General features: G+C 43.1%; 1 protein-coding gene across 1 annotated transcript in view; it reads left to right on the top strand.

Moving 5' to 3' along the window:
* Sycp2l (synaptonemal complex protein 2 like) overlaps positions 1 to 23,170 on the top strand; it is a 54,172-nt gene that overhangs the window by 24,878 nt on the left and 6,124 nt on the right. The window contains 11 exon segments of the mRNA XM_055595099.1: positions 2,852 to 2,947; positions 3,049 to 3,109; positions 4,448 to 4,593; positions 6,293 to 6,371; positions 6,710 to 6,867; positions 7,893 to 7,950; positions 8,045 to 8,108; positions 11,200 to 11,248; positions 13,748 to 13,892; positions 14,420 to 14,469; positions 16,291 to 16,417. Coding sequence (XP_055451074.1) covers positions 2,852 to 2,947; positions 3,049 to 3,109; positions 4,448 to 4,593; positions 6,293 to 6,371; positions 6,710 to 6,867; positions 7,893 to 7,950; positions 8,045 to 8,108; positions 11,200 to 11,248; positions 13,748 to 13,892; positions 14,420 to 14,469; positions 16,291 to 16,417 — 1,033 coding nt within the window.

The following is a 23,170-nucleotide window of genomic DNA, read 5'->3' on the forward strand; positions in this document are numbered from 1 at the left end:
ACACACACACACACACACACACACACACACACACACACACACACACACACGCACAGCTCTGTGTTGGATGGGGCAAGCTCTGATAACTTAATTTCTTCACACACCTTATATACCCCAGCAAAATCTTTCAAGTAGTACAAAAAATCACAATGTGGTTACATTCTATTTTTTTTTTTAAGTAGATGATTATAATGAGTATATACGTAAGAAAAAACATGTTCCCCAATACCTTCACATGATCAAATGTTTTACGTATTAGGGGTGAGAAACAAATATAAAAAACCCACATACGTTTGTAACTAAGCAGCTTGTGATAGAATAACAAACTAAGTATGCAAGGTAATTTTTCAACCAGTTTCTCTTTACTGGCAGGCTGCATTTTGTGGTTACAAAGAAAGAATTATCTTAAAAACCAATCTTATAAAAAAAGAATCACAAATCTAAGCTTTTATATAAAAAGTTAGTCATTACTGCTTTAAAACCTCAACGTGCACATGGGCTCATTAACAATATTTATTAAACCACACCAGGAAGTTGAGGGCAAAAACGGGTACAAGAAATTAATCGTCATCCTGATCACCAGCCCCGCTTCAGCGAGAGAGTCATGTCAGCCAGTGCCAATTTGAGATTTTGTTCTTGCTCCCTAACCTCAAAGTCCCTAGATCAACTATTAAGACTGCACTTTTCTGAACTTCAAATTTTTTTTCCCCAAGATTTTTTTTTTACATTAGAGCCACTAACAAAAACATCTTAACCTCAGTAAACCATCCATTTTTCCGAATTCTTTCTAAGGGTGGTGGTCATTGCTAACAATCTGCATCTCTAAGTCCTTTCCAAGGGTGGTGGTTGAATTCGCTAAGCTGCTCCAGCAGCCAAGCCCGAAAGAGATTAAGCACGATTATTCCAAGTGCCAATGATGCTGCTGCTCAGTGAGGGGCTGGGGCCCCATCAGGGTTTTCATACAACTCGGATATTATGAGGGATGTGACCGAAAGGGCAACAAGCAGAGCAATGCTCCGTCACAGCAGAAAGTCCTCAGGACACAGTTGTGTCCGGGCTCTGCCTCTGCAAAGCATGTCCCTCGTGGTTGTTCTAATAGGCGGGCCAAATTCCATGACCTCCAAAGCTGTTTTGCTGTTCCTCCTGCACGGTCCTCAACACTTTTCAACTTACAATACACCCAAATTTCCTTCCGTTCAGGGCTGAATTTGATGAACGGATGCTTCCTGTCACATCCTCCTCCTCCTCCTCTCTTTGCCTTAGGATTTCATTCTCTGCGTGGTTGTTCTTGCTTCTACACTTCCGTTTGCTTAAATCCAGGCTCTTCTACTCAGGCCCCTTGCCCTGGCTTTTAGTGACTTGTGTTGTGGGTAAAACATTGTTCAGCTCTGTGGCTGCAGTGATGGACTTGGATTAGGAGAATTGTCCAAAGTGTCCTGTTCACTAGAAAATGGGTTATAGAATGGTGAGCCCGCTGTTTGATCCACTGTTGGGGGAATAAAGGCATCATGCATAAGGCTGAACATCCTGGTGCCAAAGTCTAAAATGTTCCATAGTCGCTGGCAACCGAGTGCTCCGTGATACCAAATGAAAAGATCAGGACTTGCAAGCTTAGTCAGAAAAGTACCTGCCTCACGAGTGAGCATGAAGACAGGAGCTTAATCCTTAGAAATAGTCTTTTTTTTTTTTTTTTTTTTTTTAAGCTAGGAGTGGAGTACCTACTTGAAATTCCAATCATGGGAAGGTGGAGGCAGGAGGATCCCTGGACTCACTGGTCAGCCAGATAGAATTTAGGGAATTCTAGGCCAGGATCCCGTATGACAATACAAAGGTAGATGGGCCTAAGATTGTCAGCTGGCTTCTGCATACGTGCATACCTGTACACACGTACATCCATTCACCCACACACGTAAACACACCTGCACACAAAGGGGAAATCGGCCCCATGAGCCATGGGGATGCCTCATTGGACAGAGGTGCTTGTTGCTGAGCCCTGAGATATGCATAGTGGTCCTCTGATCTCCACATGTGTGCCATGACATGCACTCACATGCATGCAAACACACAATAAATAATAAAACCACTTAAAATATATCACACCTGTCTTCATGCAGGTAAAATACAAGTGTATGTAAACTATTGCATGAAATTCCCTTAGGAGGTGAGTGTCTCCTTCCTCGTTATGTACATGCAGACGTTCCAAAGTCAGAACTAAGAATTTCAAGTGAGCGGTGCTCAGCCTGGACTCCAGATATTTGTCTAGAAAGCCTGTGGGGAGGATCAAAGGCATCGCTAGAAGGCATTCTGGACAGATGCCTGGGCAGAAGCTGAACAGAAAAGGCACTCTAGAACACCCCCACTGCTCAAATCCCTGCTTTTTTTTTTTTTTTAATTACTATAAGCATGTAGTTATTGCATAATGATAAAAGCAACTTGAGCACAGGTGTTAGCTGTTCTCTGACCACTGGTAAGGTGGACACCAAATTGCCACGCACTTGCTCACAATACCTCCTCTGCTGGACGTTTCCACCGCTGTTCAGTGTGGTTTACTACTGACTGAACACAACACAGGTTTCCCCCCCACCCCCTTCATGATTTCCATCAAGAAAAAAACTGTGTGGGTAGAGTCATGTGACACATTTAAGTATCTATGAAATGTGCTAAGGATGAGAGGACCGTCCTGGAAATGGCTTGGAGTAAGAGATTGAGGCCCACTTCTGATTTGCAAAGGGTGTTGGTGGTGAGAGCTGAGGGTAGCTCTGTTCTAAGGGAATTAGTTGTTGTTGGTAATTTAAATGGGGCCCTTCAACAATGAGAGTCCTGGATAACTTTTGCCAAAAATCTTTCACAGATGAGAAAACCAGAAGATGAGGAAGAAGAAGAGAAATTTTGGATTGATTTCAACCTAGGAAGCCAAAGTGTGACTTTTTACATACACAATTCGGAGGTGACTGGGATTCATTCCTCAGCAGACTCGAGCATTCGGGGATTCTTTGCGTAAGTATGGTTATGCATTCATGGCTCTCACCCATTTTTCCCCCCCTCAAGAATGCTCTGCGGGATTCAGTAAAGCTTCAGAGGGAAGCAGTTTTCAACTTCATCGTAATAGGTAAGATGTGAACGCTTTCCCACGGAGCTTTGGGGGCCGCAACTTTGGGGGCCGTACACTGTGTAGTTAGTCCTGGAGTGGATCTTGATCATTTGTTCTTATTTGGAATCTTTTCCTTTCTTGCTTGCTTTTTATTTATATGTTCACGTGTGTTTGTGTTCAGAAATCCTTGCATGTGTGTGGATGTCCATAGAGGCCAGAACAGAAACACTCCTGGAGCTGAAGTCAGAGGTGTTGGTGAGCCTGCTGATGTGGGTGCAGGGAACTGAACCTGGGCCCTTTGGAAGGCTAGAATGAGCTCTTGACCTTTGAGCCCTCTCTCCACACCCAGAAGATGGGCTTCCCTGAATGTGAATCGAACCCAGCCTGAGATGGTGAGGGTGCTGAATCCTAATCTCCACTAGAAAGCAGCTAGTTTTTGAAATCTTCCATTAGCCCTCATTAAATCAGAGTGGACTAGTTTCAATTCACTATTTAACTGGCTCTTTGAACAATATTCAAGTATAATCAATATAAAAATGGTGGTGCTGCTGTTGTATGTTCTTGTCTGTGTTAAAGCTCTACAGTCTGATGTGGGTGCAATACTGGCCGGTCATGGTAGTTTGTGTTAGCCAATGGTTTCAAGTGGGTTGCCATCTTGGATAACCCAGGTGAAAACCGGCATGTTCCCCTTTCTCCTCCTTCCCCCCCCCCTTCATTTTCCCCCATTTTGGTAGGTACTTGGCTCTTAGCTTGGCCTGCTCTCATGATCTTCCTATTCACTCTATGGTATTCATAGATGGTACTTATCATGGCTTTTTTTTTCTGGAGACTGAATTTTAATTTTGATCCAAATTATTTTTTCATCTTTGCAACTGACTGCTCATTTGCCATGATGGTATTGTGGAAGGATTGTTGTCTGAGCCCCAGACCTCTTGACAGGTGCTTCCGTTTCTTCTCTTTTAAGTGGCGTCTTCTGGAATGGATACGAGAATATGGGAAACTGAACATTAGGATGAGGTGGGATTTCAGAGAGAGAGAAAAAAAGGGAAAGAAGAGAATTTTGCTTAGTATATTGGAAACTACAATACCTGTTGTATAATAATAACTATTTTATAAAAACATGGATGGTGTCATACAATATGACTTTTTTTTCATGAGTAAAGCAAGGTCCTTCATGTTATCAGATAATTAGCCTCTATTTTGTGTTTTGTGTATATGTAAATAAAAATTTCAAAGCCATTTCTATCTAGTATGACTTCTATATTCTCTTTGCAGAAAATTCTGAACAGTGACAAAAACTTTCATTACACTGATACAGCTAATATGAGACCTTTTTTTTTTTTTTTTTTTTGCTAGACAATGATGGGATGAAGCTGTTCATCATTTACCTGAAACAGCCGATTATTATCAGCAAGAGAGAAGCAAGGATAATAGAAATCTACTTTGATAGGCATTTTGACATATCAGAAGTTTCTGTCCAAGTTTTGGGAGAAGACAAACAGGTGGCAGCTCTCTCTCTCTCTCTCTCTCTCTCTCTCTCTCTCTCTCTCTGGTTTTTTGAGATAGCGTTTTTCTCATTAGAGAAAGGTGGTAGAGCAGACTGGCCTTGAACCCAGAGGTGGGCTTGTCTCTGCCTCCCAAGTGCTGTGATGAAAGGCGTGTGCTAGCATGCCCGGCTTCATTTCCTTTGATTATTTCAAAGTGTATTTTCACATCTCCTCAGCCTCTATGTTGGGTTTTGATATATCCTTTGGCCAAGCAGAAGACCGGAGAGTAGTGGGTTCTGATCCCACGTGTCTTCCTCCTCATGCGTCTTTGTCTTACATATAGAAGACACAAAAGCTCTTGCGGCCTTTAAAGTGCTTTATTCCACCTGCTGTGGACAGTGTGTACTTTGTACTTGGTGTTATCTCCTTACCATACTCCTGAGCAGACCAGTGTGGTTCCACCCTTCCTCCCGGCCCTAGGAGGACAGCAGGGAGTTTGCCCAACTCTGTATAAGCCTTTTCTGATAGAAATGCCCCACACCTGCCCTGGCATTCTGTGATCTCCCTCTTGACCTCACTTTTTCCTATGAACACACAAGGGTTTTAGTAATAGACAGTGGGTAAGGTAAAGGAATTTGTACAAAAGGACATCCGGAACAGGCAGAAAGGGGCTGAGTGGAAAAGTTGGAGGAAGGGAAGGGACAAAATGAGGGAGGGAGTCTTGGCTGGTTTCCTTTTGTTTTAAGTTATGTTTTAAAGCATCTTATAGATGATAAAGGCCTCTGCAGATACAGTTCCCAAGGTCCTACACAAGGATGATGAGGGTGAGAGATGGAGTACTAACCTCTTAGAGAAGCATCTCCTCTATAATGTCACACGGCAAATTGGCCTGGTGTGCATTTGCCTCTACATACGAGGGCCGTCAACATCACACACAGTTCCGCATTCCCCAAAGTGAAAAAGATGGTTTCAGTGCAGAGAACTGGAGTCTGCAAGGGACAGAGCCACAGTTCTTGGAGTGGGAAACTCCTGTGAGGAAAGGGTAAGATTGGAGGACCAGGGCTGGGTGCTCACTGCACATACACTGAGAGAGCCACATCCCCCAAGGGAAGCATGGATTAAAAGTCACTCTAGAGCTTGCTTAGAACTGGAGCCCGAAGAACCAAGGGATGGTTTTTGGTTTTGTTTTCTTTCTTTTCTTTTTCTTTTTTCTTCTTTCTCTCTCTTTCATCATAAGCTAATAGTTTGGGTTACTGATAAAGAAACAGAGTTTATTGAGCTCATGGCTCTAGAAGCTGGAGTCTCCCTTGAGTGTATCTTGACATTCATCTGCTCAGCCTCTGATGAAGGCCTCCAGTCTTGCAGGCAAAGATCTTAGAGTCCCCTCTCCCAAACGCCCCAGCTCTCTGAGCTCTGCCGCCCTAGGGATACAGTTTCTAACATGCAAGATTCGAAGAGTGAATTGAAGCCACGACAGATGACAGATGGATTAAGACCATGTAATAAGGAGCCAGAGATAATCATCCTAGAAAGTGGTGGCTGGGAGATGGGGTGAGCGTGGGGGATTGCAAGCCAGAGAGAGCAACATGAAAAAGACAGCAAATACTCGGCGGCCCTAATTTCTCAACATGCTGTGGAATAAATGTTAAAACTTTTTTTTTTTTTTAAATGGCTGCTGCTTTGAAAATGTATGTGCCCTGACTTTTTATTTCAGATACCTACTTTGATAAACACCGCCTCTGGCCTTGGAAAAGGTGGTGGTGAAATTCCTAGCAGTCTTGAAAGACAAACAGGTATGTTGGGAGGTGGCAGAATTCTGAGTCGAAATTCCTGGTAGAGGCGTAGAAGCTGTCCCTGCGGGAGTCATGGAACACAATTCTTAAGGTCCGATCTTGGCCTTGAGGCTGCTCCTCCATCTGCTAATGTCCTCTTTGGGGACTGGTGGAAGTGACCAAGGAAAACAGATACAGGGTGTGGCGGGGAGGTGCCCTGCCTACTGGCAGGAAGCTCTTGTCTAGAATTCAGATTTCAAGTGCTTTGCTTTGGATTTGAGTTTTGAGGCACAACCTCATTATCAGCTCTTACCACAAGGTGGCGGTGTAACACAGCTACTCTTGTCTGGAAAGTAAAGACCGGCCGAGTGCAAGCTTGGCTCACAGACGTTATCGGAGGTTTTGGGGTTCCTACCTTTTTTTTTTTCGTTCCATGAATATAGAGCCTGCGGAAGAAGCCACAATCCTGCTGCCAGAGTTTATGGATGCTGAAGTTGACCCGGAGCCTGCTGTGAGTGTAAGGATCTGGGAAAAGAAGGTTGGGATTTGTGGCTGGCAGGAGAGACCAGCAGATGCCCTCCTTGAATGCTAGCCCGTTCTCAACAGCTGTTGGTCAGTAGCGGCTGTGTCCTCCTTCTGATTCTGTTTATACCCGGAGCCGATGTAATCTCTCTGTTCTTTGAAGATGTCTCTCCGTGAAATGCTTGCAGTGACTGGTCTCTGCCAGGTCACCTCAGCTGGGATCTGGAGGAAAATGTTTGCAAATTAACGTAGGGAAGGAGCCTGAGGGTCAAATGTGGTTTCCTTCTCTAGCTGGGGACCTGTGGACACACGGACTCACCCCGCTCTTCTTGGGGCTTCGTGTCTGTCTTAGGGTTTCATTGCTGCAAGGGGATGAAGGCAGCTCTTATAAAGGAAAACCTTTACTTGGGGCTGGCTTACAGTCTCAGAGGTTTGGCCTGTTATCATTGTGGCAGGAAGCATGGCAGCGCCCAGGCAGACGCCGTGCCTGCCGGAGAAGGAGCTGAGAGTTCCACATCTGGATCCGCAGGCAACGAGAGATGTGTGCCACACTCTCCGTAGCTTGAGCGTAGGAGACCTCTAAGCCCATCCTCACAGTTACATCTACTCCAGCAAGGCCATGCCTCCTAATTAATTCCCTATTCCCTATGGGCCAAGAGTTCAAGCATGGTACAGAGGTGAGATCGATAATGGTGCCGGGATTTTTATGTTTAACAGAGATGAGTCTTTCAGATAAATTGTCACCTTTTGATGTCACCATTTAGGTGTCTTGGGAAGCTGAACCCTTGCCCCCTAGTGCTGACGCCCCTGGAGGCATTCTCATAGCGCTGAGTCTGGACCAGTGCCGTGCGGCCAGCCATCTTTCATAGTCTTTGTGATTTGGAAGTAAAAGTTTTGGAACAACAGAGTCGTTGGGAGCCAAGTTGTGCTCACTCGGCAGCTCTTCAGAGGCAGAGCGGTTCCCAAAGACTGGAGACCGAGGCTTCCTTGATACCGTAGTAGTTTCGTTTTCTCTTGCAGATAACAAATATGGAAGACCGCTCAGCTGGAAGCTCAAAACCAGATGACCCCAGACAAGGTACACTGTGTTTTCCCCGCCATCGCTGAGTGGTCTATTTAAATGTTTACCCAACATGCTTATCACCGTTTTATTTTTAACTTCCGGTCCCTAGCCCTTACTTCAAAACATGGGTATTCTTCAGATGTACGAGAGGTACGGACCCAAACTCAGGCAATGTAAGTTTTCGTTATTATTATTATTCATTATTTTGTTTCTTGAGCAGGATTTCTCTGTGTAGCCCTGGCTGTCCTGGAACTTGCTCTGTACACCAGGGTGGCCTCAAACTCGAAGATAGGCCTGACTCTGCCTCCTAAGTTCTGTGATTAAAGGTGTGTGCCACCACTGCCTGCTATGATTTTCAATTTTCAATATTTGTTTTGTTAATTAGTGTAGTAACTGTACACGTTGATCTTCCCAAGCCTGCCTGCATCTGTCGTGAGTCCCATGTTTATGGAGACACCGTGATCCAGGCATGAATGGCTACATCCATACATGTATCAGCATGCTCATTGCCATGTTTATTGGGAGATAGGGTGATTTTGTTTTCCTATACAAGTAGCTCCCTCTCTGTGGGTGGGACTTTGGGAGCCCACATGACAGTGAGGTCATACAGTACTTGTCTTTGTCCGCCTGGTTCATTTCACCCGCTGGAATGTCCTCCAGTGTCACCCGGGTTGAGGATTTCGGGATGTCCTCCTTGGTGGCTGAGCAGTATTTCACTGTGTGTATGTGCCACACTTCCTTATCCGTTCATCTCTTGGTGAGCATTTAGGCTATTGTAAAACTACAAAACCACACAAGATGACTGCTCATGTTTAGAGTTTCCCTGGCCGTTCCCATCTAAACTCCAAGTGTAATTTTCTGTAGAACAATTCGAGTTGTGCTGGCAAACTTCCCTGCCCCGCAGGGTCCTACAAAGCATACCTTCGGAGTGGCCCCAGCAATGTATTTTTCGGCTGCATTTTAGATTAAACAATAAGAAGCGTGCAAAAGTCAGTTTTCTTCTGGTTGGGCCACAAAGCTGGCCTGTTTGTAACAGCGTTAAGATATACTTAGGTATTCATTCACAGGGTGCTGGTAGGGCACGACCAGACGGGGGCTACTACAGAACACAGTGAGAGAAAAGAAAAACATTTAGGAAGGTGGAGAGACAGTGTGCTGACGAGAGGTGACAGTTTAATACCAAGATCTCAGTTCTGCCCAGATAGATCTAAGGAGTTTATATAACCCCTGGTTGGAATATCCGTAGGCTTAAAAAGAAACTGGCCAGCCACTTCTCAGTTCCTCATGGGAACTTTAAAGGTTCTGGGGGAACAAATAAGGTTTTCAAAATGGAGCTAAGTGACAGAGCTTTCACACCACACGCTCTCCAGACTTACTAGAAGCCGAGAGTGTGGAAATGCCATGAAAGATAAGTGAATAAAGCAGCAGGAAGGAAGGGGAGCCTTGCAGGTGTGTGGGTTGTTGGTGTGTGATGAGGACGCAGAGGCAGTTCAGTGGAGGAAGAGTTTTCTATAAACAGTGTGAAAATAACTGAATATCCTCATGCAAGGAAACAAATGACCTTCCAACCTTACTCTTCACTGTATAAAAATGAACTAAAAGCCAGTCATAGGCTTATATGTAAAACTTACTTGGAATGAATACCTAACTTTGCATGGGGCTTTTTTGCTTTTTTTTTTTTTTTTAAGCTAGCGAAGTTAAAATCAGCCTGTAAAAACAACAACAAAAAACCACAAACTGATAAACTAAACTTCACCAAGATAAAGCAAGGCCCTGTATGCTTTGAAAAAAAAAAAATCACTGCTGTAAAAGAAAAGAATCGCTACCGCCTTGTTGAAAAGAATTGTAAGCATTTGCTTCTGGCCTTACAGTTTAAACTTATAGAGGTAAGGATAGAAAGCAATGAAAACGCAGGTAGAAGATCGAAGCAAGCAATGTCCCAAAGCAAAACACTCAAGTGGCAGGTGAGCACGTGAGAGCTGCTCAGTGCCGTTAGTCACAGGGAATGAGCATCAGTGGCAGCAAGGTGCACCGTACATCACCAGGATGTCTTTCTGTTCGTCAGGTTTGGGACAGTGTGGAGAGGGCAGACTGTCTGTTAGCAGTTCCTTAAAGTGTTGAGCCTATACCTGCCCCCTGGCCCACTTGTTCCAATAGTGTATATCTTCCAAGACGTCTGTCAGCATACATCCACAAAGAGAATGTGCACGGAGGTCCACAGCAGCTTCGCTTATGAAAATCATCAACCAGAAACAATTCAGATGCTCGTTAATGGATGAATGGATGAGTGTGTGTGTTTGTATAGATGAGTGTTCCTAGTCCAAATGCCGAGGACAAGGAGTGTTCAGGAAGGGAGTGCTGTCAGACTTTGGAATATTTGTGACTGTTGGGAGTGAGACCCAAATCTGGCTGACAAGTTCATTTTGTCCTTCACGCGCCTGCTAGCCATGGGATGGCGGCGATTTCATAGAGGGCATCAGTGCGCCTGCCCTTCCACTGACCCATCACACGGGGCAGGCGTGGGGCTCTACTTGTGTCCCTCACCTTCACGCTCAGAACGTTTGGACTTTGGCACTTGGTGTTTTTCGATTTGGAGCCACTGACTTTGTATACCGATGTCACATTTCTCAATTCCTGTGGACGTAAAGCCAAAAGCGAGATTGGAAAACCATACGGTAGTTCTACCTTTCATTGTTTCCCTGTTGCATCGTATTATTTCCCAGAGTCGCTCCCTCCCATCGGTACATACAAGCTCCAGTCACTCCCTGACTTCTCTTGTCAGTAGACTAGATATTTGACAAACGGTTACTTGCTGCTGAGCTTAGACAAGGAACTCGATAATGTAATGACAAGGCAACATTTCTCCACAGAAGACACACAAGTGGCCAGCCGACACTTGGCATCACCAAACTCTGGGGACAACTTTTTTTTTTTAAGCACCCCAGATGGGTCTTGGGCAGCGCCAGGGTTGAGAGACCATATTTTTAAGCATCAACTGTGCTGGCAGGCTGCCCGCTGACCCCACTATGCCCTCCCCCTTTGTGTCTGAGAGATGAAGGACTCCACAAAGGTTCATTTTCCTTTGAATAGCAGTATTCCCCTTCCAGAGAGTCTACGTGAAAACAGGTTGTAAGATACGTTTGTCTGCAGAACTGAGTACACCCCACAGGCTGAGTCCGTGATCAAGAAGCCAGACCTCTGTGGTGACAGGGGAGGGTGAAGGGGGTTGCACCTGTCCTGTTAATTTGGTATGTTTTATTTTAGGGAAGATTCTGCCTTGGAGAGGGACAGAGAACAGGACAGGAGAATGCTGGTAATGTGGGAATTCCTATTGGTTTAAGGTAGCACTTTGCAAACAGCCATTGTTTGCATATATCTTCAAATTTGCCCCAACTCTGCTTCAGTTTCCTCAAATTCACTATACATGGAAGGATTGCAATTTCAAATGTAAAATCAGTGTTATTCCTAATAGCAGGTAGATCCCCAGAAAATTATAAAAAATAGCATCACTCTTTTGATATACAGTTACTTATTTTTCTGTCTTCTCATCTAATATGTGATGTCTGCTTTATGAGCTATTAACTGTGGAAAGGTAATTAAATCTACAACAGCACCCCCCTTATTCAGTTAGATGAATGAGAGCCATCAACAAAACTAGAAGAGGGGCGAATTTCATGTTAAATTCCATTTGCTGGTAACTAGATCATAGAAAACTTAAAACCTAAATCCCTTCAGGCAGTCTTTTGTACAGAAGCATGTATTCAGAAACCTTCACCAAAGGAACAACTTTGCCTCGTGGCAGATGAGAGATGGGAGGTCCTTTCTCTGACTGCGGCCCAAAGAGGTCACATTGGATAAAAATGGGCTGTGGTGACTAACACTAAAAGCCAAAGAGATCTTATGACCAGACCTCTGCCATCATGGGTTGCATGCACGCTCCCGGGAAGGGCCTGTCCCAATTGGTGCAGCCCTACTGCTGTAGTGTTCGTTCCCCAAGTGGCTGAAGTTGACATCTGATGACATGAAGAAACAGATTTACAAACTGGCCAAGAAAGGCCTGACTCCCTCCCAGATAGGTGTGATCCTGAAGGACTCACATGGAGTGGCACAGGTCCATTTTGTGACTGGTAATAATATTTTGAGAATCCTTAAGTCAAAAGGCCTGGCCCCCAATCTCCCAGAGAGGGTCTCTACCATTTGATTAAGAAAGCCATTGCTGTCCAAAAGCATCTTGAGAGGAACAGAAAGGATAAGGATGCTAAATTCTGCTGATTCTGATAGAGAGCAGAATTCACCAGTTGGGGTTGGCTCGTTACTATAAGACCAAGTGGCTCCTCAGTCATCCACACAGCCTCTGCTCTAGTGGCATAAATTCTCTTGTGTTCAGGAACAATAAATTAGGAAAAAAAAAAAAAAAAAAAAGGTGGATAACCCTCCCCCAACTCTGTTAAGCTAAACTGGACCTTGAGCCTTGCCTTAAAAAAGGAAAAGGCTAGTAAGTAAACACACTTTACACCCGTAACTTAACTTTAGTAGATTTTGACCTATTGAAGAATTGAAATGGACCAGGGGTGGTGGCTCACACCTATAATCCCAGCTCATGGGAGACTGAGGCCGGAGGATTTCCATGAATTCAAGGCCAGCTTGGTCTACAGAGTGAGGCAGTATCTCAAAACAACTAAGAAAACCCAAAATGTTTCTGAGCTAGTATTTAAAGATGTGGCTTTCTGTCTGTGCAAGCTTAATGGCATCCATTCAGTGAGCCAGCAGGGGAGGACAATACCCTGAAGCCTGAGATTCCACATAATTTTGAAGATCTCAGAAAAATAAGAGGCTTTTCTAAAAGTGAGCTCACGAGTTGCCAGAGTGTGTCTTGGTTTTCTTCTGCAGTCATTCTTACCCTCAGCCTCCTGAGACTCAGAGTGTCCCTACCTCTGGTCTACAGACAAAAACCAAGTCTGGAAATTTTGACCCCATTTATACAAGACACAGCCACACATTGGGGTATTGGGTTTTTGTCTTTTTTCAGAAAAACAGTATTTGTCAGGTTTCTGTTGCTGTGAAAAACTGAGGCAATCAGCTGTGAGGAGAGATGATCTGTTTGGTTCCTTGGCCCTGCCCTAGGGTGGCACCTAGGAGAATGGAGCCCCATTCAGTAGCTGACATTACTCAGAGCCCTGGACAATGCTCTACTCTGAGCATTAGGAAAGGTCACACGAATAACGTCCTCATGAGTTCAAGCTGTATACAAGGACAAGCCACACAGAGCAAAAACATGTCTTTCCATAGAGGCATATGAGGGGGAGAGTTTAAACATGATTGAATATCAACAAGAATGACTAATAAGCAGTAATTTCACTCCTATTCAATACACCTGTTTTGCAAAGACATCCCTGTGCCCTTTTGCCTCATTGTGGGTAGACCCCGGGCCATTTGTGTTAGGGAAACCCTTACTATGGAGCTATAGCCTGGCCACTGGGAAGACGAGTTTGACCTTGGTTTTGTCATGTCGGCCTGTGCTTGCAGTGGTGGTATTGGTGTAATATGGGGGGGGGGGTGGCTACTTTGGGACAGTTACCAATTCCCCTTCAGTTCCAGATACTTGACTAGAGAGAATTTGTCATCCTCTGCCACAGCCCCTTTCCTGGGAACTGTGATACCCTCCCTTTCTCCCCCTCCCTCACTTTTTTTATTGTAGAAGAGAACCTAGTCTCCTAACAGAAAGTGTGTCTCAAGACGAATCATAGTGTTTTGTGAAAGCAGCTGGAATGCCTGCTTTCAGTATTCTCACTTGTCATCTGTTTTGGAAAAGTTCAATGATAGGAAACATTACATCTTCGACAGTAATGAAGATTCAAGTTCAAGTCCCAGTAAACAATCTCGTGTCCAGAGTCACAGAAGAAAATCCCTAAAAACGTATCCCCAGAAAAGAAAGCAGAGATTCACCTCTATAAGAAGTAAGCTAGTTTGCTTCTGTTCTTTTGGGCCACTTGTCAGTAAGTCAGTGGGTGTTTATGTTTTAGTATGTGATGGTGAGGATGGTAGCAGGGTCATATGTGGTCCTGGGGATGCTCTTCCTGTAACGCCTGCAAAGGTGGAATGTTTGTCCATGAAACCGAATGTGGGGTCAGCCTCCAATTGAGGTATAGAAGAACAGAATGGTCAGTTAGGGAAGAGGAATCTAGCACAAGCTGGAACTGTTTTCTGTAAGAAGGGGGTGGGTCTTGAGCCACTCTTGGAGAAGAGTAGGATTTGAAGAGCTGAGAAGTGGAGGCATTGTGAAACCAAGGTGTGAGGTGATAGCGAAGGCAGGGGTGGAGAGGAAGGAGGCTGAATGATTGGAAAAGCCTCCTGAGGGCAGACACTAACAAGCCCCCATTAGTGGGAAGGGGGGGGAGCATGCACATATGTGATTGGAGATAGGGGCGAGCGTATCTGTGTCTCATAAGCATGCATCCATTGTGTCCTCACTTTCACTTTTCAGTCCTACCACTTTCCCCCATCGGTAGAGGCAGTGCTCCTGAGAAAGTTCAAGTAAGTGTGCTTTTTTGGCTGTCCTGGGCCCTTATGGGTCAAACCACGTCACTTTCGTCAGGGCTGTGAGAATAACAAATTAGGGCTCTCCTGGTGTATTGTCAGCCAATAGAAAAATCAAGGGCATCGAAAGGTTTGGTATGAATCTCCAGGTAAATTTAGTTGTTTTTTTTTCCTGGTCATCTTTCATGCTGCTGAAGAATCTTTATTTAAATATCTCTGCTGTCCTGATTTCCCACAAGTGCATGCTCTTGAATTTCCATTTCAAAATGAACACATTGATGCAATCCCTCCTTTAGTTACCAGTTTCCTGACTACAGATTTAAAAAAAAAAAAAAAAAAGATTTCAGCATTTGCACCTTAAGTTTGCAAGGTTGAAACATCCATAAAGTGAGAAAGAAAAAAAAAATCCCCATTTCTCTTCCTTTTATCCTTGTTTTATACCGAAGGACTAAGGACTATGAACTAGTACTCTGCAGTCTAAAGCAAAGGCAAGTGGTCCATCTCCTTAGCCGAGTGAGTGACTTTTCTTAGCGCTTGTTTATTTCTTGTTGCTTGTCAAATCACACACCTGCGCACATTACAGAGTATGTCAACAGTTCACCATAGCTTAATAAAGAGTAGCTGCGTGGATTCCAAGGGTACCTCACCTGCTTTTGCAGAAGTAGGATGCAGTTGGCTCTCCATCTCCACCTGTTTTCTTCCTTAGCAAGGAAAAGGTTAAACCTACGAGGCATGATAAGTATATTTACTTGTCCTTTGGCATCTGGTTCCAGTCTCCTACGTGGATACCAGAATCTGTAGCCGACCATGTGCCTCCTAAAATAGCACAGTATTTACATATAACCTGTGTACCCCTCCTGTAGACTTTAAACCACCATTAGATGACTTAAAACACCCAATGCAATGCCGTGCTATGCACATAGTTGCTGTACTGTTATTATGTAAAGATTAATGGCCAGCATATGGTCTGTATATATTTGGTGTAGTCATGTTATTTTTCGGAACATTTTTGATCCTTACTTTATTGAATTAGAAGATGGGGGTAAAAAATCTGTGGATGTGGACAGCTCTCTTTAACTTTCTTTTGAACGGTTCAGCCTAGAATCGGAAGTTATCAGTTGTAAACAGGCCAAAAGAAGATACACACACAAAAAAAATACAACTTTGGTTTTAATTACAACCCCAAAATCAAACCTGATAAATTTAAACTGTCCAACGAACAAGAATTCTATGCCATTTTTTCAGTGAGAATGTCGGGCTGACTTTCCATTCTCTGTGTTGGATAGCAAGGAAGTAATTTGGGGCAAGGGCTAGAGAATATTTTCTGTTAAGGGGAAGATAAGCGTTGTGTTCTTTGAACCGTAGATTCACCAGGGCAGCATATACTTTGTTCCCGTCTAGTCAGAGAACCGCATTAGACTAAAGGGCCTACTGCATATTTATGTATAAGAGCAGCAGCTTAGCTTCCTCCCCTTAAGGTCAGCAGAGTGACCAGAATGGTTTGGTGGGTGCTGGACCCAGCCCCGAGTCTCTGATTGAGTAGCTTGTTGATGGGAGTTGAGAATCTGCAGTTCTGTTGAGCTCCTCTGTGTCCTCTGACCTGGAGCACACTTACAGAAGCACCAGGCTGGAGTTATCAGTTAAGATTTTACTTCAGTGATCTTCTGGGTTGGGGGTGTCAGGGTCTCAGTGTTTGGTTTTTCAACTGAGCAAATCCAATACTTAGTCGTTCTAAAGGCAATCAGAAATATCTTGGGTGTTTTTATTATTTTTTGAGTATTATGAGTATTAACGTTTAACAAAACTGTTATGTTTTAGGCTGAGCTAACACCGATACAGAAAGACATCTCCAGGGGAAATGAAACCACTCTTCCAAAACTTTCTGAAGCAAAACTGCAAGATACTTCTATGCTTTTAATTCCCGAGGCAGCCACACAGGAAATAGGTACTTGACTTTCAGTTAGTTTATATTAGAAAAGATTATTTTAGGATATGGTCTATAAAAGAAACTTTTTGACTTTGTGAAATTATTTGTGTGTGCATGTGTGTAACAGCATCCATGTGAAGGTCAGAGGACAACTTGCAGGAACTGGTTCCTGCATGTGTGTTCTGGGAACAGAACTCAAGCCTTGTCAGAAAGCACCCTCATCCGTTAAGCTATGTCCCCGGCTATGAGGAAAGTCCTAAAAATAATCTCTGAGCAAGTGACGGCGTGATGGTTTCTCTGTTTACTGTCTCCAATTGAAGAGGGCCAGTGTTATTGAATTCTAACTTTGCTTTGGTGCTCGAGGCTGGGTTTTAAAGACAGGGAAACTCACGTGGTGACCAACAGAAAGGTCGCTAAACTTTCTAAAGGACTTGATTGCCAGTAGCTTTCAGTTAGGCAAGCTAGATAAGGAATTGGTTGAAAAAAAAAGAAAAGAAATCACATATGAATATTCTTAAGGACCACAGATGGAACAATCCTCGGGTGTGTTGGCTAGTTATGTCAACTTGTCACTGGCTACAGTCATCTGGGAGGAGGGAACCTCAGCTAAGAAAATGCATCCATCAGATTGTCTGCTGTAAGTCGACAGGGACTGTTCTTGATTATGTGTGAGAGGGCCCCGGGTCACTGTAGGTGGCACCATGCCTGGGAAAGACGGTCCTGAGTAGTGTAAGAAAGCAGGGTGAGCAAGCCACGAGGAACAAACCAAGCAGTATTCCTCCATGGCTCCTTCGGTTACCTCCTCTAGGTCCTTGCCTTGACTCCTTTGAGGACACAGTGCGATGTGAAAGTGAAGGCCTAATTAAATCCCCCCTTCCTCTCCAAGCTGTTCTTGGTAATGGTGCTATACTATAGCAACAGGAACACTAAGGCGGCTAGGAAATGGATTCCAGCAGCACATTAAAGGCGTTGTGCATCGTAATCAAGTGGGATTTATCCCCGGAATGTAAGGATGGTCCAACTTAGGAAAATTGATGTGACATTCGCAACAACAAAACGAGGAATAAAACCCCTAGTTTCAGTAGATTCAGAAGAATCCTAAGAGGAAGTTGACATCCTTTCACGATTAAAAAAGACTCTCGAAAATTAGATAGAAATATAGAATGTGCCCTCGCTATTAACGGCTATGCATTAGAAGCTTAGATTTCATATCCTATACAGGGGTAAAAGGGGAAAAGGTTTGGTCAAGATCTGGAAGTTGGCAAGCTGTTTACTCTACCATTCAACTCAGGACAGTTCTAGAAGCTCTTGCAGACCAATCGGCAAGACAGAAATAAAAGGAACCATCAAAGATATCATTTGATATAAAGAGAAATTCCAAAGTGTTGCCCAAGACTATCAGAATTCCCCTGCAGTGGGGAGGGTTTCAGATGGAGGTGGATCACAGATGCTGGTTGTGTCAGATTCTTACCAACAGACTTTTGGAAGGAATAAATCATCAAAGTCAGGAGAAAAAAAAAAAGTAAATATGTTGAGATAAAGGAAAGTAGAAACAAATGTACGAAAACTTGTGAAATACAGCACAAGTAGCATTAAGAGGGAAGTCTAGGGGCCAGAGAGATGATTCGGCAGTTAGGAACAGGCTTCCAGTTCTTGTGGAGGACGAAGGTTCCTTCCCAGCATCCACATGATGGTTCCCAAACATCCTTAACTTCAGTTTCAGGTATTCTGGTGCCCTCTTCTGGCCTCTGTGGGAATCTGGCATGCACAAACACAGGCAAAACATACACAGAATAAAAATATTTATTATCTGAGAAAGCGCCAGATTGACTTCCAGAGTGGTTGAACCAGTTTACATTCCCACCAGCAATGGAGGAGGGTTCCCTTTTCTCCACAACCTCTCCAGCATGTGCTATCACTTGAGTTTTTCATCTTGGCCATTCTGATGGGTGTAAGGTGAAATCTCAGGGTCGTTTTGATTTGCATTTCCCTAATGGCTAATGAGGTTGAGCATTTCTTTAAGTGTTTCTCTGCCATTCGATGTTCCTCTTTCGAGAATTCTCTGTTTAGCTCTGTTCCCCATTTTTGAAAAGAATATATTGGATTCAACAGGAAACATTGTACCTGGTTGTTTTATGAGGAATTATGAGGACTTTTATTTCTCTTAAATTTTCCAATAATTAAGAAACATTAATTTATGGTAAAATATTGCTTATAATTATTAAAATATTGCTTAATAAAAAAAAAATTTATTATCGTCATAGATTTATTCAATAGATGTGAGGGATTCATAAGACAGTTTCATGCTTATAAAATTTTTCCTTTCATTTTGTTTTTTAACTTAATGTTTTTATTGATTATTTGGAAATTTCACGTAATGCGCCTCAATCCCATTCACTTCCCAGTCCTTCCAGGGCAACCTCCAAACCTTTATGACCTTCCCCAAAAACAAAAGAAAAAGGATAAGTTTCCAAGCCCTACTTGTGTTGCCCATATACTCAGTGGAGCATGGTCAAACTTCCAGTGGCCAGCCCCTTAAAGATAACCTATTCCTTCCCCTACCTTACACCTGCCAGAAGCCACCAACTGTATAGAGCTACACTCCAGCTCTGACCAGTTTTTCAGAGTTGTTTTCAAAGGATTCCTGTCTAGACTGTTTCTTAATAAAAATATATATTTTTTAAAAAGATGAAGGCATAGAGCGATTAGTGCCTCTTTTTAAAGTAAATGTTTAAAATAGCCTAGATTGCATCTCAGTCAAGGATGTAAAAAACTAAACTCAAAATGGGCAGAGAGATAATCAGAGTAGTAACAGAAAAAAAAAAGTCAGTGAAAGTTGTCTTTTAAAAAGACAAAAAGAATTAGCTATCAACAAATCAACTAATCAACAAAAGACTCACACAATTGGTGATGATGAGAACATTTTATCCAGTACCACAGAAATACAGATTATTACAGGTAATTATATGAAAACTTATAGGAACAAACTAGAGGCTTAAAACTGATGTGTGAGGCCAGAGAATAACCTAGCAAACAATGGAATTGGATCAATAATAAACCATTAAAAAAAAAAAGCCCTGGAACTGGATAGCTACTGAATTTTAACCAAGTTTTTAAAGAAAAATATGAAAGTCTTTATAATTCCTTAAAACAACAACAACAACAACAAAAAGTTGTGTGTGTGTGTGTGCACACACCAGCCAGACAGAGGTTGCTATCAGGTGTCTTAATTTCTCTTTACCTTAATTTGTGTGTGCACGTGCGGGTCACAGGATAGCCATTTGGTGTCAGTCCTTGCCTTGTCACTGTTCTGAGATGGGGTTTATTAACCGCTTCAGAAACTGGGCTAGCTAGCCCATTAATTTCTGGAGAGTCTTCTGCCTGTATCTGCTTCCTTTTTCTCCTATGGACAACAGGAACTCTTATACACCACTGGCGCCCAGGCAGACCAGTGCAGCTATTACAGAGACCAATTCTGAGGTTCTTTACAAACCAGAATAGTCTTAGCATATGGTGCAATCTGCCCCACTTCTGCGAATGTAACAAAAGGAAATGAATTCAGGACGCCAACAAGGCAAACCTTCAGAGTGAGGTTTGTTACGCCACACAGTAGCTAAAATACGGAGCCAGCCCACGTACCCCTGCAAAGAAAGAAGCACACGTAGCAAAAAATGTAACACATCTATGAAATGTATTATCAAAGCCGAAGAGGAGTGGTGTCTTGCCATTTCCATCAAAATGGAGAAACCTGGATTTGTACGAAGTAAGCTAAACACGGAACAGCACCGCGTGTAGATTTGTAGAAGTTAAATTCTTCTTGACAGTAGACACTAAGTTACTAGAAGCTGGGGAGGGGATGTGGAGGTAGAAAGGGTTGATAAGGGATGGTTGATTTTAATCACCACATATTATTTTGATTTATAGAAATATCGTACTCCATTAATATGTACAGTTCACGTTAATTAAAAAAATCTATCACGTCCTCTATGCTAGCTGAGAGTTGCCTGAAACAAGATGCAAGAAAATGATCCATTTACAATGGAATCAATAACAATAGGGATAAATTAAGAAAGAGCTTTGTATACTGAAGAAAAAGATGCTAGCAAAAGTATTTGAAGAAGCTATGAATACATGGAGGACTCTCATTCCCTGGACTGGAAGAACTGATATAATTTACATGCAATCTTTATCAGGATTCTAAACGTGTTCTTCACCAAAATAGAAAAAGAAATTCTAAGCATTGTATGAAGCCACAGAAGATCTCAGATTGCCATATCAGTCTTGGGAAAGAACAACTCAGATTTGTATGTCAAAACTCCCTCATTTCAATTTATATTACAGTGCTCTAGAAAGTTAAGTTGGTATAAAAAGATAAGACCGCTTGGATCAAATACAAACGCCACACATATGGTCAACTAATCTTTGCCAAGGATGCTAAACTAAATGACAGGAAAAAGAAAAGTGTTTAATGAGCGTTAAGAGGAAAAGTGCATATTCACATGCAAAAGAATTGAGTGAGACTGTTGCTTTATATCATGAACAAAACTCAAAATAGATTAAATATAGCATCAGAAACTATTGCAGCATGAATCACAGTAGCCAAGTTATAGAACTAACCAAGGTGTCCATCAACTGAGGAATGGATAAAAAAAAATGTGGTAGGGTCAGCAGAGATGGGTCAACAGGTAAGATCACTGAATACACATCCATAGATTCTCGGTTCAATACCTAGCACCCACATCATGTCTCTTTTTTTCCTGAGACAGGGTTTCTCTGTGTAGCCTTGGCTGTCCTGGACTCGCTTTGTAAGACCAGACTGGCCTTGAGCGCACAGAGATCTGCCTGCCTCTGCCTCTCCGAGTGCTGAGATCACAGGTGTGTGCCACCATACCTGGCTATGGCTCACAACTTCTACAATTATGGTTCCATGGGATCTGATGCCCTCTTCTGGTGTGCAGACATACATGCAGACAAGACATAAATAAATATTAAAAAAGAAAGGAACAAAGGAAATTGTTTCATCATGAAGAAGAATGGCACCATGTCAATTTTGGAAAATGGATGCAATTAGAACTAATCAGATTAAGCTAAGTTTGTGACAAATATATCACATATTTTTATTAGTTTTTACTTTATGTGTCTGAGTGTTTCACCTGTGTGTATGTTTGGGGGAGAGTCCTGTCTTGGCCTTTCATATTGTTTGTGTTTTTGTCATGTGACCTGGCTATATTCCACTGGTTTTACACCTGACTAGCCCTTGCTTAGTGGAAATTTTTGCTCTTTTCCAATATTGGTTGACTACAGATCAGGTCTGAAAGGTCCATCCTTCAGGGATTTGGTTTTGGCTCTTGACCGGAGAGACTGGGTTGATTCTAATTCACTGGTAACCAAAAAGCAAATGAATGTGACCCCTAGTGGGGTCTGAGGATAAAAAGATGGTACGGGGCCCGGGATCTGGGGTGACTTCCTGATAGGGTGTGTGGGTGGCTCTTCCTGGTGAGCCTGGGTGACATGCCTGGCTGTTGTAAAGGTGGGTGCTGTTTAATTCGAGGCCTGGGAGTGTAGGGGTGGTGTAGGTAGGCATCTGAGGGACTTACCTGGTAGCCTCGCCCCTGTGCAAGTCCGAATGGTCCTGTGTGGGGGTCCGGGGAACGTGCCCAGATAGCTTGCACTGCTGTGAGACCCCCGACAGCTTGAGCAGAGAGGAGAGGTGGTCTGGCAAACTCAGTCAGCTGGTCTACACTCTTGTACAGTTCTCGATGGGCCTGGGCAGGGTCATGCAGTGCTGACCACCATGTTTTCTTTAGTTAATTCCATTTCTGGTGGACACATAGGTTCATTCTGTGACTTGGTCGTTTTCGGCGGTACCTCAAATGGATGGCCCAGGTGTCTCTGTAGTGTGCAGACTTCGATTCCTTTGGATGCAGTCCCAGGAATGGTATAGCTGTGGTGTGTGATAGTCCTGTTCTGAGTGTTTTGAGCAGCCGTTATACCGATTTCCGCAGTGGCTGCGCTCATCGACATTCCCACCAGCCGTGTCTAGGATGGCAGCACTCCATCCTTGTAGCCTATGTTGTTTGCCTGGCTGCTGAGCTGAGCTAGAACTTCAGCGTGTTTTTTATTTGCATTTCTCTGATGACTTAAGCTGTCACATGTTTTCCCATATGTTTATTGACCATTTATGCTTAACTTTTCTGAAAAACCATCTGCTCAGTCCACTTGATATTGATTGGATATTTGCATGTATTTTGGAGTTCTTTATTTTTTTTTCTAAGTATTTGTTCCCTGTTGGATATATAGCTCAAAAAGACATTTCCTCATTTTGTAGGCTGTCTCTTCATTCTGTTAATTGTCTCCTTTGCTATGCAAAGGCTTTTAAATTTTATGTGCTCTCATTTATTAATTCTTACTCTGATTTTGTGGGTAATTGGAGTTCTTTACAGAAAGTTCTCGTCCTAAGATCACCAGGGCTGCGGCAGCCCATGTGCTAAGCATTTTGTTCTTTCCGAGACGAACAATTTTTTACACCTAAGTGTGGGTAAAAAAGCAAGCACCTCCCACTTCTGGCACTTTGCTTCCTGCTTTGCAGCTCTTCTTTAAGGTTCTAAAATTAGAGGCTTCTGCTTAAGCTGATAGTTATTACACTTGTGTGCATACATAATTTATAATCAAAGAGAGTCCTCTCGCATGTCTATGTGAGCTTCGCTAGCTTTCTGGACGAATAGTACTATGTATTTTGAAATGAAGGGCTCCAAAAACACAAATTGGAAA

The sequence above is a fragment of the Psammomys obesus genome, unplaced genomic scaffold (assembly GCF_907164565.1).
Source record: "Psammomys obesus unplaced genomic scaffold, mPsaObe1.curated_primary_1811, whole genome shotgun sequence".
In the NCBI taxonomy this organism is placed as follows: domain Eukaryota; kingdom Metazoa; phylum Chordata; class Mammalia; order Rodentia; family Muridae; genus Psammomys; species Psammomys obesus.